The 26,536-nt window shown below is 43.2% G+C and overlaps 1 protein-coding gene across 3 annotated transcripts; it reads right to left on the bottom strand.

Annotated features, from left to right (window-relative positions):
• Window positions 1-4,222: 4,222 nt before the first annotated feature.
• RAD9B (RAD9 checkpoint clamp component B) lies at window positions 4,223-26,526 on the bottom strand. Of its 3 annotated transcripts, none has more exons than XM_069960800.1 (12): window positions 26,409-26,526; window positions 22,149-22,219; window positions 20,687-20,836; window positions 18,969-19,083; window positions 17,865-17,964; window positions 15,967-16,073; window positions 12,503-12,612; window positions 11,491-11,555; window positions 10,591-10,698; window positions 9,166-9,346; window positions 7,300-7,430; window positions 4,223-4,430 (listed from the first exon to the last, which is right to left on the bottom strand). In XM_069960800.1, the coding sequence occupies exons 1-11, from the start codon at window positions 26,440-26,442 to the stop codon at window positions 7,311-7,313; spliced, it is 1,161 nt and encodes a 386-aa protein (XP_069816901.1). In that variant the 5' UTR covers window positions 26,443-26,526; the 3' UTR covers window positions 4,223-4,430; window positions 7,300-7,310. The 3 variants fall into 3 exon arrangements, with proteins under 3 accessions (XP_069816901.1, XP_069816899.1, XP_069816902.1); XM_069960798.1 differs by having other exon boundaries at window positions 4,223-4,502; XM_069960801.1 differs by lacking the exons at window positions 4,223-4,430; window positions 10,591-10,698 and having other exon boundaries at window positions 6,958-7,430.
• Between the last annotated feature and the right edge of the window lie 10 nt (window positions 26,527-26,536).

Here is a 26,536-nt window from a genome sequence, read left to right on the forward strand (position 1 = left end):
TTAAAAAGACTGTCAGTAGGTTTATGGTGTCCTATGACAGAGAAGCTGAATAGAATGATGGATCACTTATATTGTTCTGTGCAGCTGATCCAGAGATCTCCTCCCAAATAACATGGACAATAAGTAGTCCTCTCCATTATGTACATGGGCTCAGTAGTCCTGGATATTCATGAGAAACAGAAAACTTCGCCCACCAGCTGCTGATTGGCATTTATCTGTCCATGCTGTGTATAGGCAGTCAACTGTTAATCAGCAGCTGGAGGGCGGGGGGAGGGGTGCGGCAAGAATCCTATTCTCCTGCATATTAGGAGAATGGCTGAGCAGAATGATGTAAGTAATACACCGATCTGTTCAACATTTCTGTCGCTAGGTTATGCTGCCCTCATTTAAGCAAGCATAAATCTAGTGACAGAAGAATGATGGCCTATCTTTTTGGATCTCTGCAACCCCCCCCTTCCTTCTTTTACCCAGTTAGCAGTTAGAAAGGGCCATGGTGGTGAGTACTATGCCCCATCTTTGTTTACTAGACACAGCACTGTACTGTGCCTGGTATTACAGCTTAGTCACGCTACACAATTTGTAGTAAACTGTGACCCCCGTTACAGCTGCTAATAGTTTGAGGGTGTGCCTAGTGGTCAAAGAAGGGAACATTGCCCCTGCTACTACAGCCCCTAATAGCAAGCTGATCCTTAGAGGTGCAGTGTCTTACTCCCAGATGAAAGACCACCCTTTTTAAAGAGCTGGATTACCTTTTTAGTTCTTATTAATGGAGATTTGTGTGTGTATTGTATTTTTTAAATTTTTTGTGTGTGTATTTTGAAAGGTAAATGGTTTGGGGGGGAAAAATGGATATTCAGCTATTGAAATGCTGCTTTATCAGTACGTCACTACATTGTGTAAATATGCATTAGTGGGAAAGTCTTGTGTGCTCGCATTTTCTGCAGATCTGATGAATGAGAAGTATAATGTAAAAATTAGCGTACTCAACTGAATGTCTTAAGAGTGTCTCTCCCCTAAAAGAGTGCGTAGATTGTTATAGAGGGTTAAATGGGTTGTACAAAAGAAGAGGAAAAAAAAACACTTCTAGAAACTGTCCACAATTGATATTGCAGCTTTGCTGCACTGAAGCAAGTGTGGCTGGGCTGCAATATTACATACAACCTATGGACAGGGGTGGCGCTGTTTTGGGGTTAAAAAAAGCAGCCCGTTTTTTTCTTTTCTTTAACCATGTACAACCTCTTTAAGGATGACAACTGGATGTGCATATAACTTGGTGAACTATGACCAGTAATATCTAATAGTGTGTAAGTGTTTAGTTATGTGATGTTACTAAATGTCTACCTTCCAGTCTGTACGTGGTAGATATTGGTGACAGGGGCACATACTAAGTATTTGTATGCTTTTTAATATAGATAGCATTGCTTTATTTCTAAATGGAAATGACTGCATTTAAAGTATGATGATGTGTCAGAAGTATGGAAATAGCCTCTGTAAATATATGAAAGTAAACTGTAAGAAGTTATTTAATAAATATAGTATTTATACTAAAGTGTCTGCTGTCATGATCAGTGGTGTACAGTTTATTTTTATTTTACTACTATTGATCCAACAACTACAGTGTTCTTTTATTTCTAAGATTACCAGGGCATGTATATAAATATAAATATAGATAGATTACCAGGGCATGTATAGAAGTATAGATGGATATTACCAGGGCATGTATATAAATATAAATATAGATAGAGATTACCAGGGCATGTATAGAAATATAGATAAGAGATTGCCAGGGCATGTATGGAAGTATAGATAAAGATTACCAGGGCATGTATAGAAGTATAGATAGAGATTATCTATACTTTACATGACCTGGTAATCTCTATCTATATTTCTATACACGCCCTGGTAGTCGATCTATATTTCTATACATGCCCTGGTAATCTCTATCTATATTTCTATACACGCCCTGGTAGTCTATCTATATTTCTATACATGCCCTGGTAATCTCCATCTATATTTCTATAAATAGAGACTACCAGGGCATGTATAGAAGTATAGATAGAGACTACCAGGGCATGTATAGAAATAGAGACTACCAGGGCATGTATAGAAATATAGATAGAGATTGCCAGGGCGTGTATAGAAATATAGAGATTGCCAGGGCATGTATAGAGATTACCAGGGCGTGTATAGAAATATAGATAGAGATTGCCAGGGCATGTATAGAAATATAGATAGAGATTGCCAGGGCGTGTATAGAAATAGAGATAGAGATTACCAGGGCGTGTATAGAAATATAGATAGAGATTGCCAGGGCATGTATAGAAATATAGATAGAGATTACCAGGGCGTGTATAGAAATATAGATAGAGATTGCCAGGGCATGTATAGAAATATAGATAGAGATTGCCAGGGCATGTATAGAAATATAGATAGAGATTACCAGGGCGTGTATAGAAATATAGATAGAGATTACCAGGGCATGTATAGAGATTACCAGGGCGTGTATAGAAATAGAGACTACCAGGGCATGTATAGAGATTACCAGGGTGTGTATAGAAATATAGATAGAGATTACCAGGGTATGTATAGAAATATAGATAGAGATTACCAGGGCATGTATAGAAATAGAGACTACCAGGGCATGTATAGAGATTACCAGGGCGTGTATAGAAATAGAGACTACCAGGGCATGTATAGAGATTACCAGGGTATGTATAGAAATATAGATAGAGATTACCAGGGCATGTATAGAAATATAGATAGAGATTACCAGGGCATGTATAGAAATATAGACTACCAGGGCATGTATAGAGATTGCCAGGGCGTGTATAGAAATATAGATGGAGATTACCAGGGCATGTATAGAAATATAGACTACCAGGGCATGTATAGAGATTACCAGGGCATGTATAGAGATTGCCAGGGCATGTATAGAAATATAGATGGAGATTACCAGGCAAGGACAATGGGGAAACTGTTTAAAACTTTAATAGATTAAATACATACTGCACCCAATACACCCTTGTATAAATCTCATTCTGTAATATGCAGTCTGATACTTTTAGTGTTTGTCTCTAATGAATGGTTTCCCACAAGCCATTCACGTGCGCTTTCTGGCCGTGTGTCTTAAGTTGTTTGTGCTTTTTGTTTGGCGACTCTTTGTTACTGTCAAGCAGTTGCTAAGGTGAAAGGGCTAAGTTGGTTTAATTTTTGGCCTAATGGTCTTATACCCCAATCTCTAATCTCCACCAAACTATCAAAATACTCAAGTGGAATAATTTCCAATGCTCGACTTTAGTAACAAGCCCCAATGAAGACAATGTGAGACAATGGTAAGACTTCCTGTCTTCTATCTATCTTCACTATCGCCGCTCAGCAGCGATGTCCCACCTCAGCCACTCAGCGGCCTTTCCACAAGATTTTTGTTACTGAGCACTTGAGTAATACTTGAGTATGCTCGCTTATCTCTGCACAGAATGTATTATTTATACTGCAAACTCTTTAAACTAATTTGTTCAGATACACAAGAATCACATGTCCTCTTACTTTGCCTCATGTCCTGGTTACCTAACAGTGTGCTGAATCACACTGGGGCTCAGTTTCCTGACATTGTTCAGTATTTTGCCCCCTGGTGTGATCTCAGCCGTTTATTACAATGATACTTGGATGCCGTATGACAGGATTACACAGAGACCTAATTTGTTTTTTTGAGTTCCTGAGATTTGCATCTTGTGTGTTTTTATGACTCTGTTTCTTTGCTAGTAAACGTTTCCTAGAATGGCCGGATCTAGAAAAGCATGTGGGTGTATAAATAAAAAGAATCCCTGAAACCCCCCTGAAGAGATATTTTAGCAGTGACATGAAAGCTACATGACTGATTTCTGGATTCTACAAGGAAATGTGGTTCATGAATGCATTTATTTTTTTATATTTTATCTTCTCGATTACTTAAAGGGGAAACTATCAGCAGGTTAGACAAATCTTACCTGCTACTGGCCGTTGTTACGTTGAAATTTGCATTGAAATCAATGCACAATGGCCAGAAATAATTGACATGTCAATTATTTCAACGGCCGTTAATCAATACACTGTGAACAAAGGCCATTGTTTGTGCTGATTTCAATTCAATTTAATTGAAAACAAAGTCCGTTCTTGTCATAAAGTAGATTGTGTGAACATTGCTTGATGGTGTAACTTATTGTATGGTAATATTACACTGCACTCAGATTTAATATATTTATTTCTAGGCAGTTTACAGCAATACATTTTAGCCAAATATAAAACTTGTTTAGGCACAATGGAAATGTATGCTTGCCACGGCAACAAATATATATATCTAGAACCAAATTAAACCAGCTTGTGTATTCATTTTCATGTCTTTCCAATGGAGGCAGAACAGCTGCACAGAGCTTAAAGCAAAATGATTCTCCCTTCAGATGAAGAATATGAATAAAAAATGAACCTCTCTTCTGGCTAACAGACTGAAGAACTCTATTATGCAGCTATACACAAAATAACAGAAAGCAAGAGTGAGCTGCAATTCATATTCCAAATTGCTGACACTCTTAGAAACAAAGAGATTTGTGGTACCTTTCCTATATCTGCCTGTGCTTCCATAACATAGAAAGATGCTTTTAGTCTCTAGTGAAAATGTCCGAGGCATAGCTAAGGCCCATAAGTGCTAAAGGCTGTAATGCTTCCTCACTCCCCTTCATATCCCTATCCCTGCTTCCAAATCTAGTTCCTCTGCTGTGAAGACAAATCATGTGCAGGTGTGAGAATTGAAAGCAGGGCCCAGAATCTAGCTGATATCAGGAAGGAGGGATTACAGCCCTGAGCACTTTTGGAAGGACTCTTTTCACACTTTGCATCAGAGATTTAAAACATTTCTCTATGTTCTGGAAGCACAGACCGATATATGAAAGGTACCATGTTTCTCATTGAACACCTATTTGAGAGTGTCAGCAGTCTTAAAGGGGTTATCCAGCGCTACAAAAACATGGCCGCTTTTCCCCCTCTCTTGTCTCCAGATTGGGTGGCGTTTCAAACTCCATTCCATTGAAGTAAATGGAACTTAATTGCAAATCACACCTGACCTGGAGATAAGAGAGGGGGAAAAAAGGCCATGTTTTTGTAGCGCTGGATAACCCCTTTAAACATTAATTGCAGCTGGCAAATTTACTTTAAAGCAAATGTACTACATGGTACATCACTATGGGCTTTTTACATGAAAAGACCAGAGGTGGTGCGGCCCTTTTTTTTTTTTTTTTTAAACTGCCGCCCAGTTCCCTTGCACGGCATCGGTCTATGACTGAGCACTGGCCCAGAGCATTGGAGGCAAGCCCTCCGTCCCAAGTGTGATGAAACCCCCTCCCCTCTGTGACATGGCTCCATTTGAATCAACAGAGCCGTGTCACAGAAGGGTGGGGAGATGGTCACACTGGGAGCTGGTTGGCCTGCCCCGAGTGCTTCACGCCTGGCCGGTGCCCGGGAACCAGGTGGCAGTTCAATAAAAGGACTGGCGCTGGTCTGTTCATGTAAAAAGCCCATAGTGATGTACCTAGTGGTACATTCGCTTTAAAGTGTTACTCTTTTTTTTGAGTAAATTTTGAGATGTCCTTTAGAAAGTTACTGATTGCATCTCTTCCATCTCAAGATACAGCCAGGGAGAATGCATGGCAGTGCGTGCCACACCCCGCTCTATAGACTGTATTGGAGCAGTGAGATTTGACTGACTGCCGGTGAATGAAGTGTGCACTCTCCCAGCTGTATCTTAAAGGGGTTGTCCGGCGATAAAAAATTATTCACAGAATAACACACATTACAAAGTTACACAACTTTGTAATGTATGTTATGTCTGTGAATGGCCCCCTTCCCCGTGTTTCCCCCCACCCACGCTAGACCCGGAAGTGTGGTGCATTATACTCACCGCATGTCGTGTCGTCCACGGTCTCCGATCGTCAGCAGTGACGTCTTCTTCGGGAGCTTGGCGGATCTTCCCGAGTGCCGGCCACCCTCTGCAGCGTCATCCGAAGCTCAGCCGCGATTGGCTGAGCATAACTGTGCTCAGCCAATTGCGGCTGAGCGGCTGATGACGCGGCCACGTCATCAGCTGCTCAGCCGCGATTGGCTGAGCACAGTTATGCTCAGCCAATCGCGGCTGAGCTTCGGATGACGCTGCAGAGGGCGGCCGGCACTCGGGAAGATCCGCCAACCTCCCGAAGAAGACGTCACTGCTGACGATCGGAGACCGTGGTCGGCACGCGACAGGTAATGTATAGCGCACCACACTTCCGGGTACACGGTGGGGGTGGTGGGACACGGACAGGTAGCGCACCACACTTCCGGGTACCGGGTGGGGGTGGTGGACACGGGGAGGGGGCCATTCACAGACATAACATACATTACAAAGTTGTATAACTTTGTAATGTGTGTTATTCTGTGAATAATTTTTTATCGCCGGACAACCCCTTTAAGGGTACAAACCCACACACCATATACGCAGCAGATACACAGCAAATACGCAGCAAATTTGATGGTGCAGATTTGATGCTGTGTTCAGTTATTTAGATCTAATCTGCTGCGTATTTGCTGCGTATCGCAGCAGTAAATACGCTGCGTATACGGTGTGTGTGTTTATACCCTAAGACTGCAGGGGGTCTCAGAAGTGAGACCTAGTGTGATCAGTTACTGTGAAAATAATACACAAATGTGATGTAAAACACAATAGTATCCTATTGAGAACTGCTAAAACCTAAGGAAATGTAACCCATACACTATATACACATACAGAACCAAACACTCACAGGTTTTATGTGTTGTGCCTTAATAGCGGCCTCTAGAGCAGGAGTGTGAAACTCGCGGCCCTCTGGCTGTTGCAAAACTACAACTCCCATCATGCTAGGACAGCTAAAGCTTTGGCTGTCCAGGCAGGATGGGTGTTATAGTTTTGCAACAGCTGGAGGACCTGAGTTTGAACCCCTGCCCTACAGAAATACCATACTATCGTGACCTAACGTGGACAATGAGCTAGGCCCTTTTAGAATTACAACCTAACTGTAAGGCTATGATCACACACAATATTTCAGTCAGTCTTTTTCAACCCAAACCATGAGTGCATTGAAAACACAGAAGCTTTGCAAATCCATTATAATTTTGCCCTGTCAATTCCCCTCCTGGTTTAGGTTGAAAAAAAAGACTGATGGTAATACTATGTGTGAACATAGCCTAAACCTGTAAGATTAAAATTATAAAGAGGAATTTATCCGCAATGAGATTCTACAGTGTCATCTCCTATACCTGCAACAAGGTTAGAAAGTCTGTGAGAGTCCTTCATCCTCATCTTCACTGGCCGTTGCCAGACTATAGAATAGCTGGTGAGGTTTATCTTGCTGTTCTGATGAAACTGCTCCAAAAAATAGGGAACAAAACTAAAAAGAAAAAAAGGTACTTTTGTTAAAGTAGGTTATTAAAGGGAAAATGTCACAAAGAGCACTGGGGCAGAATCCACTGTACCCCTGAATGTACTACACTTGCTGTACATTATTTACTCATACTACCTGGTTGCCGCCAGCGCATAGATCCCGGTGGTGTGGTCTATTTTTAACACCGCTGCCCGATTCCCGCCTTCTGCTACAGTTTCTCTTTGTGCAATTTGGCCCTCTTGCTGCACTGGAAGCTGGCCCGGTACCCTCCATTCACTTATATCGCCTCCAGGCGTGTCATCCAGGGGAGGGCATATCTGTGCACTGAGCGGCCTTAATTGTGCAACAAGAAACCAGCGACGATGGTGGAAACCATGCACCGAGCAGTGACTGGCCGAGTGGGCCTGGAACGTCATGTCCCAGGTCCCCTTTTTTTTTTACCAGGAAGTGACCAGGGGACCGGAACTGCAGGAAACCGACATCAGCGCAATAAAAGTTAAAGGAGGAGTCCGGCCAGACTCATTTTTTAGAAACCGCTGACGAGGAGGAGGATAAAAGAAATAACGTGTTCTTACCTCCCCGTCTCCAGCGCTGGTAAGTGTATACCGCCACTCTAGCTCCGGGCCGCTTCCTGGTCTGAGAGGCGACCCAGGTCGTAACGTGTGAGGTCCTGTCTCGGCCATTGACTGGCTGAGTGGTCCTGACACATCACAACCTGGGTCCCTGCTCAGACCAGGAAGCGACCGGAGACCAGAGCAGCGGTATGCGGCCACCAGCACTGGAGCCGGGGAGGTAAGAACACGTTATTTCTTTTATCCTCCCCCTCCCCAGCACTTGCTAAAAAAATGGGTCTGGCTTGACTTTTTCTTTAATTAAATTGTTTTTGGGAGGAGGAGGTTGCGGTGGGTGAGAGTTTCAATTGGGTCACACTCAGAGCCCCCCTATTGTGATTACTGTGCAATGTGGACATTTTTTTCGGTCCTCTATGGGTTCTGGATATAGACTAAAAATTGGCCTTGTGTCCTCAATTTTTATCTTGCATGTTTCTGTAGCTCTTCTCCTCTGGCTGTTCTCTGTTCTGACAATCTGTATACTGTCTGCCATCTACTGGTAAACAGTGAATATTACAAGCGAGATACCAGCAGATGGGAGATGGCATTTGACTCTTTACACATGATGTCATTGGTCTCTGTTGGACAGCCACAAGCCTTCCATGTCAAAGAATGTACTATATATATATATATATATATATATATATATATATATTTATTTATTTAATATGAATAAATATCACTCAGCTGGAAATTTAATAGAGCGCTACCGATATGCTAAGCGTGTACCTCAGGTGCTTTTTCAGCTTATGCATTCTGTAGTTGTTCCCCAATACTGTATACCTCTCTCCCCCCTCTATAGTTCTTTCCCCATACTGTACACATCCCTCTGCAGGTAGTCCCATACTGTATACCTCCCCTCCCCCCCCCCCTCTGTAGTTGGCCAACATACCCTCCGTCCCCCCATATTCAATGTCCCCTACTATGCATCATCTTACCACTTCTGCCTCCCCTGCAGCTTGTGTTAAGCAGGTGGGGGCAGAGCATAAAAAGTCTAGCACTGATTTAATCTGTGGACAGTATCACCTAGGCGGGGCTTTATGGCATTCGGAAAGATGGAGACCAACTGCCGTGAAGCCCCACCTAGCAGCATAAGGATATGCACACATCACTATCCCCCATTACAGTACCTTGTTATAACTTGTACTTGAGATCGGCTCTCTTCTTATATGCTGGTCTGAGTTTCCTGCAGAAGTTTTTGTGACCAACACAGGACTAGTAGTAAGTGCTGGTTCTTTGTTACTTTTATAACTCTTATTTTCTTTGCTCATTTTCTTTGTTCCTTTAGTTTTGTGCACGACAGGTGTAGCCCTAATTGAAACATGTATACACATTACCTTATTATTATTAGCTCAAATAGATTATATCCTCATTTACTAAGCAATTACACAGGCCGACTGTCGGGTAGCAAGGGCTGCACGGACATTGTTAGCTATGTCCATGCAGCCCTTGCCTTTAGTGCCTCTAAGTATGTATTTACTTACGTTACCATGTTCCTGGGTGTCCTCAGGCCTTCCCCGTCGCTGCAGCTGCAGCTCTGCCTTCTGTTCCCTTCGGGTCCAGTCTCTGCGCTGACAGGCTGCTCAGCCAGTCACTGGCCCCCGTCCTGTCTCGGCCAATGATTGGTTGAGACCAGACCAGAAGCAAACAGAAGGCAGAGCTGCAGCTACATATGTGGTGACCATCACCGGTGTGGAGGTGGTACGGCCGGTCACTTGCCAGATGGTTAGGTGTGACGCCAGTGCTATGGTGGTTGGCTGAGATATAGCCGTGCCCAGTGATGTTATGTTGAGACGCCAGTGCCGGTTAGGCACACAGGTATGGTGGCACACCTGCTTTTATTTTAAGGGGCCAGCTATACCTTGTTCCCCTGTGGACAGTGTCCTGCCGGGCTGTTGTGGGGTCCGGGAGAGCGGGAGGTCTGGGAGAGGAGGACGGAGGAGGCTAAAGAGGGAGAGCGGGAGGTCCGGGAGAGGAGGACGGAGGAGAAGGCTGGAGGTGAGGAGGCTAGAGAGGGAGAGCGGGAGGTCCGGGAGAGAGAACACAAGTGAGGATCCAGCCGGATGGCAGGTGGGGGAGGTGCACCGGGGCTGTGAGGTGCTGACATCAGCATAGGTATAAGTAGTGTATAGCAGAGCCGAGTGGGCAGTGTATAGAAGAGCCAAGTGAGCAAAGTATAGCAGAGCTTTCCATGATAGCTGTACGCGGTATAGCAGAGCTGTCTAAGTGATCACTGTACTCTGTACACAATTATGTAAAAAACGTAAACCTTTATTTTTAATGTAATTAAAATTAAAAAAGGTCCATAAATTGGTATCTCTGTAAAAGTGCAGGCCTGAAGAGTATAGATAACATTTCAGGTTTAATATATTCTCTGTCTAGGGGGTATTATAATTCTATTGTTGTATTTTTTTAAAATATTTTAGTAAGTATCGAACTGGTATTGAGTATCGAAATAAAAAGGTAGTATCGGTATCGAACTCAAAATTCTGGTATCGTAACTGGTATCGTCACTAATCTATATATCTACATTAAAAAAATGGGGAAGGACTTACTCAACCACTGTGTTGTGTGAATTTTGAGATGAATCAACTATTTCTTCCAATGTTGTCAAAACAAAGTTTGCTTCAAACACCATGTCATCTATGCTGAATATTATTGGTCTGGATGAAAAACAGTTATGTCATTAATGGTCATGGTACAACAAACAAATTTCATACATTAAAGGAGAAGTCCAGGCTCTTTTTTTCAAAACAGCTGGGGAGAAGGTGGGTGAACATAACAACATGCACCTATCTCCCAGGCTCCAGTGCCGGGGTCCATGGTCATCCGCTCTGGTTCCCCAGTTGCTTCTGGGTCTGAGTGGGAACCTGGGACGTGACGTGTTAGGCCCACTCAGCCAGCCAGAAGCCGTAGCAGGGTCCCGTGAACTGGAGCAGATGACAGTGGACCCCGGCACTGCAGCCGGGTAGGTAGCTGCATGTTGTTATGCTTTAAAGGGAACCTGTCACCCCCCGTGCCGGGGTGACAGGCTCCCGACCCCCCGTTAGAGATCCCTATACTTACCTCATCCCGCCGGGTCCCGCTTCTGGATTCGGTCGGGTCCCGGAGATCTCAGCCGCTGCAGCCCGGCGCGCGCGCTGAGAGATGAGTCCAACGCTCATAGAGAATGACGGAGCGCTGGACTCTCCTGTCATTCTCTATGGGTGTTGGACTCATCTCTCAGCGCGCGCGCCGGGCTGCAGCGGCTGAGATCTCCGGGACCCGACCGAATCCAGAAGCGGGACCCGGCGGGATGAGGTAAGTATAGGGGTCTCTAACGGGGGGTCGGGAGCCTGTCACCCCGGTACGGGGGGTGACAGGTTCCCTTTAATGAACAGAAAAGCTGCCATAAACATTTACAGTAATTTAATAGAAATTTGAATTTATAGAAAAGGTTCGTGGACAAAACCTACTCTCCTGGTTTGCTGAAATGGATTGTTATGATGGCACTGGTCGCCTCTGCAAACGACAAGAAGCCCTATAAATAAGTAGTATAAGAAATAAGTGTTTACATGAAGATTATTTCAAGAAAAGCTTCAGTTTTTACAACTCTTGCAAATAATAATAACCCTTGTCAAAAGACCACCTCATTGTAAAGACCACTACCCAACGAGTCTGTGTCTGAAGAAACACGCAAGCGTGAAAAACAGCTGTGACGCGTTATACGTAGCTGCCGTCTGCAAATTAGGGGAATTTTTACAGATGAAATAAAGATTTGAAAGTCACGAATATCGGTGAGTGCCCTCACTTTTCTTATTTACTAGTATTAGGCTATGTACACACACTGTAAGAGACTGCAGTACCAGCCGCATGATCTTTAGCGCCGCAGAGTTCTGATGCGGGCGCATCCGTGCGCACCCGCATCAGAACTCTCCACAGCACACTATGGAGCGTACGGCTGGAGCCGCACGCTCCATAGTGTACACTGACATGGTTTTCTGCGGCTGCTAGTCAATGAATAGCGGCCGCAGAAAACTGACATGTCAGTTGTTTGCAGCGCCGCAAGGGATTCCGGCCAGAGCGTATACTATGTATATATGCTCTGGCTGAGATTCCTGAGCAGCAATGGCACGTATATTTCCGTATAAATCTTTACGAATGGCTTTACGAAAATATATGTTGTGTGAACATAGCCTTATATTGAATGACTTTATTCTCTGGGGGCTGCACCCCATAGTGACTGGAAAAGTACACACTCTGCATATTCACACGCTGATTCCACTATAATTGCTTGTTCACACTGAGCAAAACAGGCGGAATGTCAAGTAGAGCCCGCACCAGGGATGCCACTTGAAATTCTGCCTGTCCCAATTATTTTAATAGGATTTCGTCTTAAGGTGGCATCAGAGACTTCCTAAACTTATTTTTTTTCTTTATGTAAAATAACTTGTCAAATAACATATTTTCATCATGTTCATGTCTTACCCTGACTTCCTTTAAACAGAATGTTATATCACAAGGGTTGGTACCAATATGGAATTCATTAAATTCATCAGGGCCTAAATGAATTTCAGTATGCATTAACTTTGATAAGCCTGCATAAAACATAAAAAAATAAAAATAAAAAAAATACTACACACAATGACCAAAATAAAAATTACACAAATTCTATCCCTAATCAATAATCATGAATTAATAAAACTAATGTCATGCGTAAACTAGGGCCGCTTTCAGACAGGTGTAATATGTACACTCTCATAAGTAGCAGCATAGTAACCCTCTGTGGTGCGCAGTATATATTTCTAATACATTTGTGGCTAAGGGTAAATTCACACGGGGGTATCCGCAGCGGATCCCTCCCCTGTGAATTCCAATGTCATTACATACTGGCTGCGGGATTGTAATCCCGCTGCCAGTATGTAAGTGCCGGCCCCATTAATCCCCACCGCTCTGGATAATACAACATTACCCGCACCCCAATCCGGCCGCGTCTGAGGCTCCCGGAGGTCCCGCGCAGCCAATCAGTGCACGGCCCTGTCACAGTCATTGATTAGCTACGCGCGACCGTCGGGAGTCGGGAGCCTCAGACGCGACCGGTTCGTGGTGCCGGTAATGTATTATCCGGAGCGGCGGAGGTTAATGGGGCTGGCACTTACATGCTGGCAGCGGGATGACAATTCACAGGGGAGGGATCCGCTGTGGATTTAGCTGCGAGTTCGCAGCGTTAAATCCGCTGCGGATACGCCCGTGTGAATTTACCCTAAAGGACATATTGCATGGCTCACAAATATATGCAGCTCTCACTTTGACCCTCTCTAACTCCTGGATCATGTTGAGCTGTAAACTGGGTCTTGTTTCAAACTTTCTTAAAGGGGAACTCCGGTTAATATAGATTTAACCCCATTCAGTCCCCACTACAGATGAGCGAACCTGCCGGATTTCTGGTTCGTACAAACCAGAAATCTCGGCATCTGACTCCCGCTGTCTGCCGGCTCCATGCAGCTTGTGGATACAGCGTAAGGAACACCTAGAAAACCGGGATACAGCCTATGGAATAGGCAGTATCCCAGTTTTCCAGGCGTTACTTAGGCTGTATCCACCCGCTTCACAGAGCCGGCAGACAGCGGGAGTCAGATGCCGAGATTTCTGGTTCGTACGAACCAGAAATCCGGCAGATTCGCTCATCTCTAGTCCCCATCCATAATCCAAGCTTGTGTGTAATAGGTTTCTTTTACATGAATTGGGCTGTTTTTCTGCCGCACATCCTGACTCACAACCTGAAGCTCCTGAAAATCCTCACTGCCTGCTCCACTCTGTCTCCACTCCTCTGTCCTCCCCCTCCCTTCTGAGACAGAGGTCACATGATCTCTGTCTCTTCTGTTGTCAGGCAAGCTGTAACACCTCAGGTCATAAAGGAAAGCCTGAGATTTCCCCCTCTTTCTGGCTTTGGCTTCAAATCTTTGTCAGATAATCTGTCAGATAATCTTTCTGTGTAAATGGACCCTTACTGATGCAAGAGAAAAGCCTCTGTTTTTAATTTTTTAGTGTTCACTGGTGTAAGAGCTCCACCTATGGTGCCAGTGGGTTAACAATTCAAATAAAGTGCAAATAAGTAAAACTTTCTATTATGTTGTATATTACTTAGTAATACAGTCCTTCTTTATTTGACCACAATAAGTTTTAGTCTTATACAGGCATTGTTTATAATGTAGATGGCGCCAATTCATAATTTACAATGATAAATTATTTCACGAACATCAAAGCAGATAGGGCAGAAACAAGCTATTGGTACAAGAAATTAGTTTTGAATGTTTGGTATAACTTAGAATCTACTCTCTATAGAGTGCAATACACTAATGCAAAATGTATCTGCATCTGTATCTTGCAGGGTACTAAAAGGGTTTTCTGGGACTTATTGATTGATAGCCTATTCTTATGATAACTATCATAACTATCTGACTGGTGATGAGTCATGGAGCTCAGTGAAGTGTCTATATATGACAGGGGGCCTACCTACATAAAAAACTAATTGTTTTTTTTAGTATCTACAACTGTTGATGCCCATGGTGAAACTAACAATTCCTTCTACACTTGTTATTATCTATTTAGTTTCCTTCTCCAGTTCTTAGCTGCTGCTTTCTGCTGAAAACACAAAAATCTGTGTGTGAGCTTTTCTCTCTCTCTCCCCTCCCCCCTCCCTTCTGAGACAGCTGATGGAAACAAGTCCCTGGCAGGCTGTATCTGTAGCTTCTCTGTAATGCTGGGAGGGTTAAACACAGTGAGTTCATCAGCAACTTGACCCCCCCAGCATTACAAAGAAACTACAATGTTGCAGATAAAGCCTAATAGAGACTTGTTTACATTACATAAGCTGTCTCAGAAAGGAGGGGGAGAAGGGGGAGATAGGGAGAAAAGCTTGCACACAGATTTTTGAAAGCAGTAGTTGAGAACTGGGGGAAGGAGACTGAATAGATAATAACAAGTATGGAAGGAATTACAGTCTCACAGGGGAATACTCCTTTAAGTATTACTCATTGTCTATGGCAATAATCTGCCACTTTTCAAATCAGTTATCAACATGTTTGTCACTTCATGTTGAGGCTTGGATAGTTGCCACATACATGAACTCATATTTGCAAAAAGACGCTCTGGAGCCTTAATTAAGAGTCTCAAAATTGGGACTAGCCAGATATTCCTTCAAAAGCCAAAATACCAAAGCCAGGTATCCATCCACAGACAGCTGTTTTGGGGTGTTGCCCCTCATGACCGTGGAGCACGATTCTGGCTAAGTGGGAGCTATGCCTAGTAGATCACCATGGTAAAACAATCACAGATCTAAGGAGACCAGCTAAAGAAGACACTATAGGCTGCTAGTAAAGGCACTCAGCACAGTGAAAACCTAGGTACATTGCCCCCTAGGAACAACAAATATGCAAAAAGAGTCAGTGGAGCCTCAAGAACTCATATTGTCTTTTCTTAATATCTACCATGTTCCCTTCATCCACATAAAATCTAGGACATCATTAACCCTTTGTGACCGCCCAGACACCTTTTTACGTCATGGTTGGAATAAGTGTATGCCGCGCTCCTGCTTCAGCATCGTTGGTGATTAGCTGTAACTACCCAGACTTACAGATGACTTTAGTTAAGGGTTTTGAGGAGGGTGGGTTGGAAGTGACAGAGCCCCTTTAAAGATACGTAACGTGACCCTTGAAATAAGTGAATAAGGCTGCTTGTGGCCCTTACAGGCCAGAACTGAAAGTGCACCAGAAGAAACATGGTGGCATCTAAGAAGGGGGGGGGGGGGGGGGCACAGACATACTGACCGCAGTGGTGTCCCACCTGAGCCAGTGATCAGAGGTGAAGGTAAGAGGTCAATTGCTAAGGATTCTCCCTAGATGTACAAATTTAAATAGCACAAACATAAAATAGACTAAAGAAACACTTACCAGGATCTCCCTCACTATAGCTCTTCAATATAATTTTGTGAGGAGTAGAAGTAATTGTGACTTCCTCCTGACACATTGGAAAGTGAATTATTATATCCGATAAAGCCCTGTAAGCATACGTTGGATTAACAATATAATAATATTGCATGTTTAAGAACATAACATGACATATTTTAAACTTTAAACAAAATGGTCACTTAAAAAAAAAAAAAGGTAAAAAGATTACATTGCCATTAAAGGAGAAGTCCAGCGATTCTGAAAATCCTGCAGCCAACAGGGCCAGGGGGGGACTTGATCAGGAGTAGGCACTGAGTGGTGGGATCGGCCTGGGGTCCCCAAGGTGTGTACGTCAGGATGCAGGACGCCGCTCCAGTCACAGAATGGCTGAGCGGCTAGTCCATCAACCAGGACAGGCATTTTCCTCCAAGTTGTTACGGTCATCACAACTCTTGCTGTTCACCGTGGGCATGGGGAGAGGTAAGCGCCTACTCCTGATTAAATTACTCCCTGCACCTGCCGGCTGCAGGATTTTCACAATCAACGGACTTAGGCTATGTTCACACAGCGTAAAAGTACGGCCGTTGTTGCAATCTGCAACAATGGCTGTACTTTGTGCGACTAGACACGCTGCATGTTCTTTTATGGTATTCCGGCCGGAGCGTATATATATAGTATACGCTCCGGCCGGGATCCCAAGCGGCGCCGCAAAGAACTGACATTGTCAGTTTTCTGCGGCCACAATTCAGTGAATAGAGGCCGCAGAAAGCTCTGTCAGTCCACACAATGAAGCGAGCAGCTGCAGCAGCTTGCTTCATTGTGTGCTATGATCTTTGCAGAGACCAGCTGTTCCGTGACCCGGCCGGGTGACTGAATGGCCGGTCTCATACGCCATGTGAACATGGCCTTAAATGGCATGTGGGTTTTGTCCACTATTAGTCTGTTAATGACTAGAGATGAGCAAACCGGGTTCGGGTTTGAGTCCATCCGAACCCGAACGATTGGCATTTGATTAGCGGGGGCTGCTGAACTTGGATAAAGCTCTAAGGTTGTCTGGAAAACATGGATACAGCCAATGACTATATCCATGTTATTCACATAGCCTTAGGGCTTTATCCAACTTCAGCAGCCACCGCTAATCAAATGCTGAAAGTTCGGGCTCGGATGGACTCGAGCATGCTCCAGGTTCGCTCATCTCTATTAATGACCCATCAGCATCAGCAATCGCATCACAGAGAAGCCAATGAGTAAGCACTGTGCAGCAGAACACTCTTTACATGTAGCTGTCATGATCTGACCACGACATGGGTTACCTGTAAACAGCCAGAGGCTGTAAAAGCTGCTTCTGATAACTTATATCAATACAATATCCTTTTGAATAAATTAGCAAAGATTTCTAACATTCTGTTTTCACATTATAGGGTATTCAATACAGAATGAGGCTATGTTCACACAACGTGAGAGAACGGCCGGTCTCTGCACGGATCATCCGGCCGATACTGCAGTACCGGCCGGATGATCTTTTGGCTGCATCAGAACCTCCCACAGCACACAATGAAGCAAGCGGCCGGAGCAGCTCGCTTCATTGTGTGAACTGACAGAGTTTCCTACAGGCGCAATTCATTGAATTGCGGCCGCAGAAAACTGACATGTCAGTTATTTGCGGCTCCGTACGGGATCCCGGCTGGAGCATATATGATGTGTATACGTTCCGTCCGGGATCCGACAGAAGATAAGGCTATGTCCACACCGCAGTGTGAACATAGCCTGAAGAAGGAAAACTTGATTTGATTTTTATTATTTTAGCACGGGTCACCACATAATGTGAAAGCGCTTAGACTTTCCCAATTAATGTTAAATGCACCTAGTAACAAGTGACCTTGTGTACATGTGAGACATACCTGGACTGGATCCGCAATACATTAGGAGATAAGGATTTGGAATACACTGCTTCTATAGGCTCACAGTCCTCATAGGCCAGGTTGTAAGTTTTCTTAAGACCTTAAAGAAAAATCTATATAATATAAGCTTATATTGCAGGTTACTGTATTATATTTCTCACAACAAGGCTATTTTTATATTTTTTTTTTGTCAGGTATATGCATCAGTGTATATATGGAATGTATTAATAGACCTAAAAAAGTGTCCTTTTGTTATGTGTTATGCAAGCATGTTTTTACTGTGTATGAAAGTAAAAAAAAAAGGGGTCAATGAATGACATCTGTCATATATGCCCACAGCCTCCCATTTGAGGTACAATATATGTCGGAAGGTGGAAAAGCAATCTGCAAATAGAACCATATACTGACATCAGAACTAGGAAGGATACTAATAAACAATAAATGATTCCAACTTATATGCCAAACATTGATAAAGGGCTTGTTCTGGGAAAAATAAACAAACTATTCAATCAATCCATATAAAAAAGTAGATGGTTGAGAGAAAGTGATATAGCTAAATATAATAAGATATGGAGACATTGGAGACCATGTACCCAGTCAAAAATGTATATTATTCTCTTGTTAAAGAATAGTGATGTAATAACTATGGTTACATTTCCTTAAACTTTGGGTTCCAGCATTCTATTCTAAACACCTCTAGTTTTATAAGGAAAAGTGTTTTAGTGTTGGGACATTGATTTTCATGCCGGAGTTGATGCGGATTTCCTCTCCAAATCAATGTGAATTGATTTGGTAAGGTTCCTGTAATTAGAATGACATCACTGAACTGATTTCTATAATGCTCTCACCCCAGGGAAACAAGAAATTATTATCTCCAAGAGTGCCGTTTTTAAAGGATAATGCTCATGACTATGCACAAGTTGGTGACAAAGATCTCTGGTAGCAGCTTAATCTATGGATCCAAGGAATCTGATGGAGCACTGCCTTGGATGTTATCAACCTATAGCAGCTCTCATGGTAGAGAGTCAGCTTAGTGAGAAGTGGTTGCCGTTTCATTGCTGAGACAAAAACTAAAGAACAAATTAGGATTTTATCATCACTCACCTTTTTTGTAGAACAACTTCAAAACCATATGGCATGAACCAAAATGTATGTAAATGTTGCATTTTTCCACATTCCTTTCCAATGTGCTTAAACTTCTAAATATATGAAGGACCGACTGCAAGAAAAAGTGTAATGACATATGGACTAATAATGATCAATACGTATAAGCCAAAATATACACTTTTATGTACATTAAGGGTGCCTTCACACACACTTTTTGTCTGGTGTTTTTCAGGCAAAGAAAAAAAAATGCTAGAAAAAAAGTCAATGCGGCACATAGTGTCTTTTACATGCATTTGCGTTTTTTTCTGGCGTTTTTTACTTTATGTGTCAGCTATTTTGTTTGTGGTTTAGGCATTGTTGAGTGCTGAATTTCTTTCCTCTGCCATCACATGACCAAGCTGCAGGACCACAAAAAAAAACAAAAACACCGTACGCACAGCAATGGAATTTTTAAGACAACCAGAACAATCCCATTAAAGTCTATGGTAGATAAAACGCCACAGTTTGCTAACAAAAAGCCACAGCCTTGGCTTGCTGCGTTTTGGAAAAACTGCCAAAAAGCCTCAAAAACACCACCCAAATAAATTTACTTTTTTTTACCACTGCAGCAGGGGCCATAATTAAAGAATGGCCCTCATTGGAGCCAAATTCAATTAAAGAGAACTTTAATCCAAATGTAATGTGTAATTCAGCTTGTTTGGAGCACTGGGGGCGTTCCTCGGGCTTTTGGTCACACCTACCTATGCATACTTAATTATGCATAGGCAGCCGATCTTTAGGTAGGCATGACCAAAGGAAGTGAGGGAAGATCCCCAGTGATCCAAAATGGTAGGACCTACAAAGAAAACAAAAAAATTGATCAATGTCAAAGGGCCTTAACCTGTATCTGGTAGATTTAAAGGACACCTCAACTCTGAACTCTGACGGCGCAACATAGAGGGACTAGTCCTGGGTGCACTTGTGGGCAGCAACAAGATAGCACAGTCTATTGTGCTACTTTACCACAAGAGAATCGAACACCTCATTATCTGTACCCTGAGGCACTGTAAAATTGCATGCAGCAAAACAGTCAGGACTGGAGTCAATTTGCAACTTTTGGAAACATGTTTAGTTAAAAGAGCCTTTAAGCACGTATAAACATAAGCTTTATGTTTTCATACACTTCCACAAGACTCCAAGGCTGCATTCACACGTTCAGTATTTTTCCAGGTCCGTGGAAGTAGTCTGTTAGCTACCTTCGTGAACCATGCAAGACCGTCCGTGTTTGCATCCATGTCCTTGCTTTAAACAGACTGGTTAAAATTGTAGTGTACTCGTTTTAATAAAGTTTACAGTTAAAAAGACAGCTAGCCCAACCCCTCCAAAAACAAACAAACATGTGATCCATGTTTTCCACAGATCACAAATGAACAAGGATGTCACATCCGTGTACATCCATGGACAACACAGAAGGATTGGGGATCCGTGAGAACACTGAACATCTGAACAGGCCAATACAAAGCAATGGGCTATAAAATTGTCTGTGCGCATGGACAACTTCATGGAGTTATAATAATAACAATAATAATAATAATTTTTATTTATAAAGCGCCAACAGATTCCACAGCACCATACATGAGGAGTGAGGGCCCTGCTAGCATGTATGAGCTTACAGACTATTAGGAGGGGGATGAAATGTGTGAATGCAGCCTAGGGTTCACAGAAACCATACTTACCTTTATTGGGAATTTGAAATTTAGTTGCAAGGGAACATGCTCTAGACCTTCCTCACGGACAAAGACTTTATGGTAGCTATGGAAGAAGAAGGATGAAAAGAACACACAAGCGTAAGCTGATCTGGCAGTATTCACTGCTCTTAAGGCAAGCTGGAAAAAAAAAAAAGTGGATCAAATGAAAAAAAGTTAAGGGTCTCCTCCATCCATTTTGGCAAAAACTGTGAGAAAGATAATTAAAAACTTATTCTAGGACAACGTAAACTTAGACTAAACAGTCTAAAATTTAGCTAGGTCACTGGGGAGCATGGAGAGGTAAGTATAATGTTTATTATTTTCTCTACACTGTCATCTGCCAATCATCGCTATTACATTAGCGTTGCGCAGCCGGTGACCAATGATTTGTAGACTTGCTAAAAGACAACGATTGTCTGATGATCGGCTCTTCTCTCTGCTCAGCCTTTACACGGAAAAATATCTTCCGAGTATTGCCTTAGTACTTTGTACAATAAAAACTGGTGTGCTGTTCATTAGACAGAAAATTAACATACAATTAGAGGAATAATAAAATTAATAGAAATATTAATAAAATTTCCATAAAGTACAGATCTAATTTGGTTAATTTATTAACAAAAAACAGTATAGCCCCATGAATCCTAGTGTAATTGCCAGCAAGGGGAGGGGGGGTGTTGGAGGGTGTTGGTGGGCAAGCTGTGAGCACGGCCGGGGGGAAGATGCACCAGGAGAGCTAATTTTAGCGGCGGGGGGCACAGCACTCAGAGCACAGGCAGTACCATGGAGGCAGGCCACACTCTGCCAGGGGGGGCCCAGGCCCCCCTGCCACTCAGGCCCCATAGCAGTTCCTTGGTCTGCCTCCATTGTAGCTACGCCACTGCTCATATATATGGACAGTGTGCAACAGAATGAATTATCACAACGTCATGATGCCGGGAGCTCCAAAACTGGTTAAATATTTGTGCTACTGTACTCTGTGCTACTGTACTCGGTGTACTTCGGAGCTCCCGACATGATAACAATAAATGATGCCACGAGTTCCAATAACCCGTTTAGTTGCACACCATCTATATATATATATATATATATATATATATATATATATATATATATACGGACCATGCACGGAAGAACATGAGGCCTCAGACTGTCTTTACAAATCATTATGTTAGTCAGTATTTTACATCACAATTTGCGAGCCAAAAGCAAGCATCTGCATTTTGGACCCACTCCTGGTTTTGGCTAAAAAAAATGCAGTTTTTTAGGCTCCAAATTCATTCTAATTTTTTTACCATCCACCCGTTACACTAACAGTCAGTTATTCTTTAAGTTATTATGATCCCTCTCATCACTAGAAAGAAGAGACAGGTAAAGTTTCTGACCTATTGTTTGAGGGGATTGGTATCTTTTAAATAAAATGTAAAATACTACAGTAATCAGTAATACTTACACCTTTATCTAATGGGTCAAACCACAGCTCATCACCAATGCGTGAAAGGGAGTGAATGGCTTTTCCGAACACTAACATAAGAGAGACAAGAGTATGGGTTACTAATACTGCAGTGATGAAACAAAACATGCAAAAAATATATGACAGAAGCGACAATTGGGGGGGGGGGGACTTATTATGACCAGTGTTCTGGAAAATGATGCGTCAGATATATAAAGAGGCCGACTACTACTAAGCTCCCACTCCTACTAAGCTCTGTCTATATTTTTGAAAAGTGGGATTGCCAGCAACAGGGAGTCAAAAGCTTTTGCAAAAATTATTGTAAATTTTCTACACGAAAAAATTGATAAAGGGCCCAATCTCTAATGTAAGTGAGCACCGAACTGCTAGATTGGCATTCGCTTACTGAGACTATTACACAGCTCGATAATCGTGCAGCAAGGAAGTAGCTAGCAATGTCCGTGAAGCCCTTGCTTGGGTGTAGCATATTAAACCCTATACATACCTGTCCACGCTCTGGTGTCCTTCTCGCTTCTGCCCTTTGCCTGCAGCCCACATTCGCCTAATTTGGCAGATTATCACTCCATGTAATAGGGCCCTACTTCCCTGTTATCTAAAAGTGATATAATTAACCCCTGGATTTTGGCCTTGATGATCAGGACAATTTTCATTTTTGCCTTTTTAGCTCTTTTCTCTTTGCCTTCTAAGACCTTATTCCCACGTTCAGTCAAGTTGTCTGTAATTGTGGATTTGTAATCACGGTTCAATACTAAAGATTCATAAGCTATAGTGCTTTTATTTTCCCATCTATAGGGCCTTGCAAGGGCTTGTTTTTTCTTTTCAGGAACAAGTCTACTTTGTAATGGCACCTTTCAATCTACCAACACCAAAATTATTATTTATGGGGTGAAATTGGAAATTTAGTTCTGTCTTTACACAATGCACTTTACCATGCTATCTTTATTGTATAGGTCAGTCCGAATGAAACGATACCCATGTTTACGTAGTTTTTCTAATATTTTACTATTTTTATGTGTAATCTGTTTTTATAAGTTTTTTTTGTTATATAACAGACAATATAAACATTCAGTCTGAGCAAGCAATATAGTATCAATGTATAGTGCAGAAGTGTAAAGACAACCAGTGTAAGGGTAAACATATCGGAGTAGTGATATTTTAACTACCAACCTATCAATCAGAAAAAGCCTGAGTACCACAATTACTCTCTGAAAAGATGAGGAAGAGTAAGGCCCAGTTCACACTGAGCAAAAACGGTGGAATTCCGCTGCGGACATCTCCGCCAGGGAATCCTGCTGTGCTCAGTGTCCTCCAGTATCTCTATGTAAGGGTGCATGCACACTACGGAAATGCACGGGCGGATTCCGCGTTCCGTCGAAACAATTGACATGTCAATTCTTTCGACGGAACGCGGAATCCGCCCGTGCATTGAATAGTGTCTATGGCACGGGCGGAAATGCGGGGACGAGCGACGGAATACGCCGCGGGTTATAGGGGGCAGTTTCGTAGTGTGCACGTACCCTAAGCGTGCGTCACTGCTTCCTCCCCTCTCCGCTCAAAGAAGTGACATGTAAATTCTTTGAGAAGAAATCAGTAACAGCAGAGGCACGCACACACTTCCATAGAGATACTGCAGGATGCTGAGTGCAATGGGAATTCCGTCGTTTTTGCTCAGTTTGAACGGGGCCTAAGAGAAAACAAAGGGAGGAAAAGAATCAAGGAGAGGAGAAATTGAGAAACCAGAAAATAATAACACAGCAAGGTAACGGAGCAGTAGAAGAGGATAAAAATATTTAAGTATACTGAGGGGGAAAAGAGGAAGGGGGTAGTGTAGACAGGGGATGGGAGTTAAGACTAGCACCAATGTAGCATCTAGGGAAAGTCCGGAGACTCCACAGAGAGGATCCAGCCTAGCCAGACTTTTAATACCTCGGAATAGGCAGCCTGGCAGCAGTGAATAGGTGTCTCAAGACTTCTTGTTTGATCTTTGTAAGCAGATTCAAGGGTGTTACCTGGAGAGTATTGGTGAGATTCTGGCCAGAGTAGGAGTTGTATATGGCAAAGATAAAGGTCTTCATTAGAGAAACGTCCGTCGAAACTATGTGACTACTTAGTTTTTACGGGCGATTCACTCATCTCTATTTGTAATGATAGGGCATTCCCACCAAATGTGTAACATTGTACCGTCCCCTGCACCGCATCTCCAACACTGATCTGATGCCGTTGGATATATCCAATGAATGTCCATAGGGCAGCGACATCACCGAGATAAGAACTTATAGATCTTTTCTTTATTATGGGCGGCCAGGGAGAGTCCATGTATTAAGGTTAAGATTTTCTAAATGTCATCACCAGTGATGATGATAAATAAGTCTCTTTCCAGATTATAGGAAAAGGAGCCATATCAGCATTGCTCTGATCCTGCAGCAGGTGATACATTCTAGAGCAGGTGTAAGGAACCTTGGCTCTCCAGCTGCTCCAAAACTAAAACTCCCATCATGCCTGGACAGCCAGCTTGACACAGTGCTCTCTGCTGCCACCTCTGTCCATGTCAGGAACTGTCCACAGCAGGAGAGGTTTTCTATAGGGATTTGCTGCTGCTCTGGACAGTTCCTGACATGGACAGAGGTGGCAGCAGAGAGCACTGTGTCAGACTGGGGAGAATACACCACTTCCTGTAGGACATACAGCAGCTGATAAGTACTGGAAGACTGGAGATTTTTAAATGGAAGTAAATTACAGATTTATATAAGTTTCTGAAACCAGTTGATGTGAAAGAAAAAAAACCCAAACATTTCACCGGAGGTTCCCTTTAACATTTTTCAGCACACATGGCCAAGATCTGCGTACAGCGTTGTTTTTTCTTCGGAGTCTCGGACTGTGCGTAACCATGCAGAATGGCAGTAACATGTCACTTTTTTTGCATGCTGTTCCCTAACCACGGTTTCTATGGCCATCGGACTCATCTCAGCTCATCTGCATATTGAGCACGCTGATGAGCCGACGGCCATATCTCCGTGGTGGGAACGGGAAGAGCAGGAACCAGTATGTACGCCGTTCCCTGTCCGGGGGATCCCGTCCCGGATCCCGTTGTTGACACGGAGAAATCGACGATTCTTCTTCTTGCGCCCATTATGGTAATGAGCGCCGCCGGGTCCGAAGTCCAGCCTTCTCCCCGCCTCCGACACTTGATTGACGCCGGGTCCTCTTCCTCCTCGTCTTCTTTCTTCTCGCCGGATCCCGCGCAGGCGCCGTGACAGTCGTTTTCGGCGCATGCGCAGTTCACAATTGAAGCCGCTCCGCAGCTTCACTGTTTACTGCGCGTGTGGCGATTGTCTCGAACACGTATCCTGTTTGCCGCGCAGGCGCAGAAGAGGTGACGAGACCGTCGCAACGGCGCCTGCGCGGGAATTCGTCAGAAGACTGAAGATTGAAGACGTCAATCAAGGTCCAGGAGGCGTGGATGGGCGGCAACGAGAAGAGGACCTCATGAATAAGTTGGACTCGTCCGTCATTTCCTATGGACGTTGGACTCATCTCAGCTCATTACCATAATGGGTGGGAGAAGAAGAATTGGCGATTTCTCCGTGTCAACAATGGGATTCGGGACGGGACCGGGAGCGATGTGGTAAGTATATTGACCTTTATATCACTGTATGTCAGTTTCTGCCGGGGGCCACAGGGTGAATGGTTCCCTTTAAAAGGGGAGTTCACCAAAATATTTTTTTCTTACGAATTAACTGGTGCCAGAAATTTGTAATTTACTTTTATAAAAAAAAATCTCCAGTCTTCCAGTACTTATCAGCTGCTTTATGTCCTGCAGGAAGTGGTGTATTCTCTCCAGTCTGACACAGTGCTCTCTGCTGCCACCTCTGTCCATGTCAGGAACTGTCCAGAGCAGCAGCAAATCCCCATAGAAAACCTCTACTGCTGTCTAGAGTGGAAAGAATACACCACTTCCTGCAGGACATACAGCAGCTGGTACGTCCCGGAACACTGGAGATTTTTTTAATAGAAGTAAATAATAAATCTCTGGCACAAGTTGATTTAAAATAACTAAAAAAAAAAAAAAATTGGTGAACAAGTCTCCATTTGTTGTAAAATTACATATACACCATTCACGGTCAGGCAATGGCTGTTTGGGCATCCTGGAAGCTGTGGAGGGCGACCAATTGGCCATCACTGCTCTGTAATAAATCTTCTACCATATAATTTATAGCTCCTGCCATTACACCCTAATACCTTTCAGGTGCCCGCCCGGAATAACACACTTCATGTTTACTGAGGTAAATCAGTCACCACAGAATATAATAACACAAAATAAAACCGGCGGGAATACGTCACGTGACAAGGGGCGGCCTTGCATTCCT

This window comes from Dendropsophus ebraccatus, chromosome 3, assembly GCF_027789765.1.
Source record: "Dendropsophus ebraccatus isolate aDenEbr1 chromosome 3, aDenEbr1.pat, whole genome shotgun sequence".
In the NCBI taxonomy this organism is placed as follows: domain Eukaryota; kingdom Metazoa; phylum Chordata; class Amphibia; order Anura; family Hylidae; genus Dendropsophus; species Dendropsophus ebraccatus.

Bases quoted from the DNA above. Each gene is read 5' to 3' on its own strand.
- RAD9B (XM_069960800.1), bottom strand. From the start codon at position 26,442: ATGAAGTGTGTTATTCCGGGCGGGCACCTGAAAG. The intron at 17,965-18,968 runs GTGAGTGATGAT...TTTTTCTTTAAG, and splicing joins GAAGTTGTTCTACAAAAAAG to GTCTTAAGAAAACTTACAAC. The intron at 7,431-9,165 runs GTACTGTAATGG...TTTTCTTTTTAG, and splicing joins CAAGTACAAGTTATAACAAG to TTTTGTTCCCTATTTTTTGG.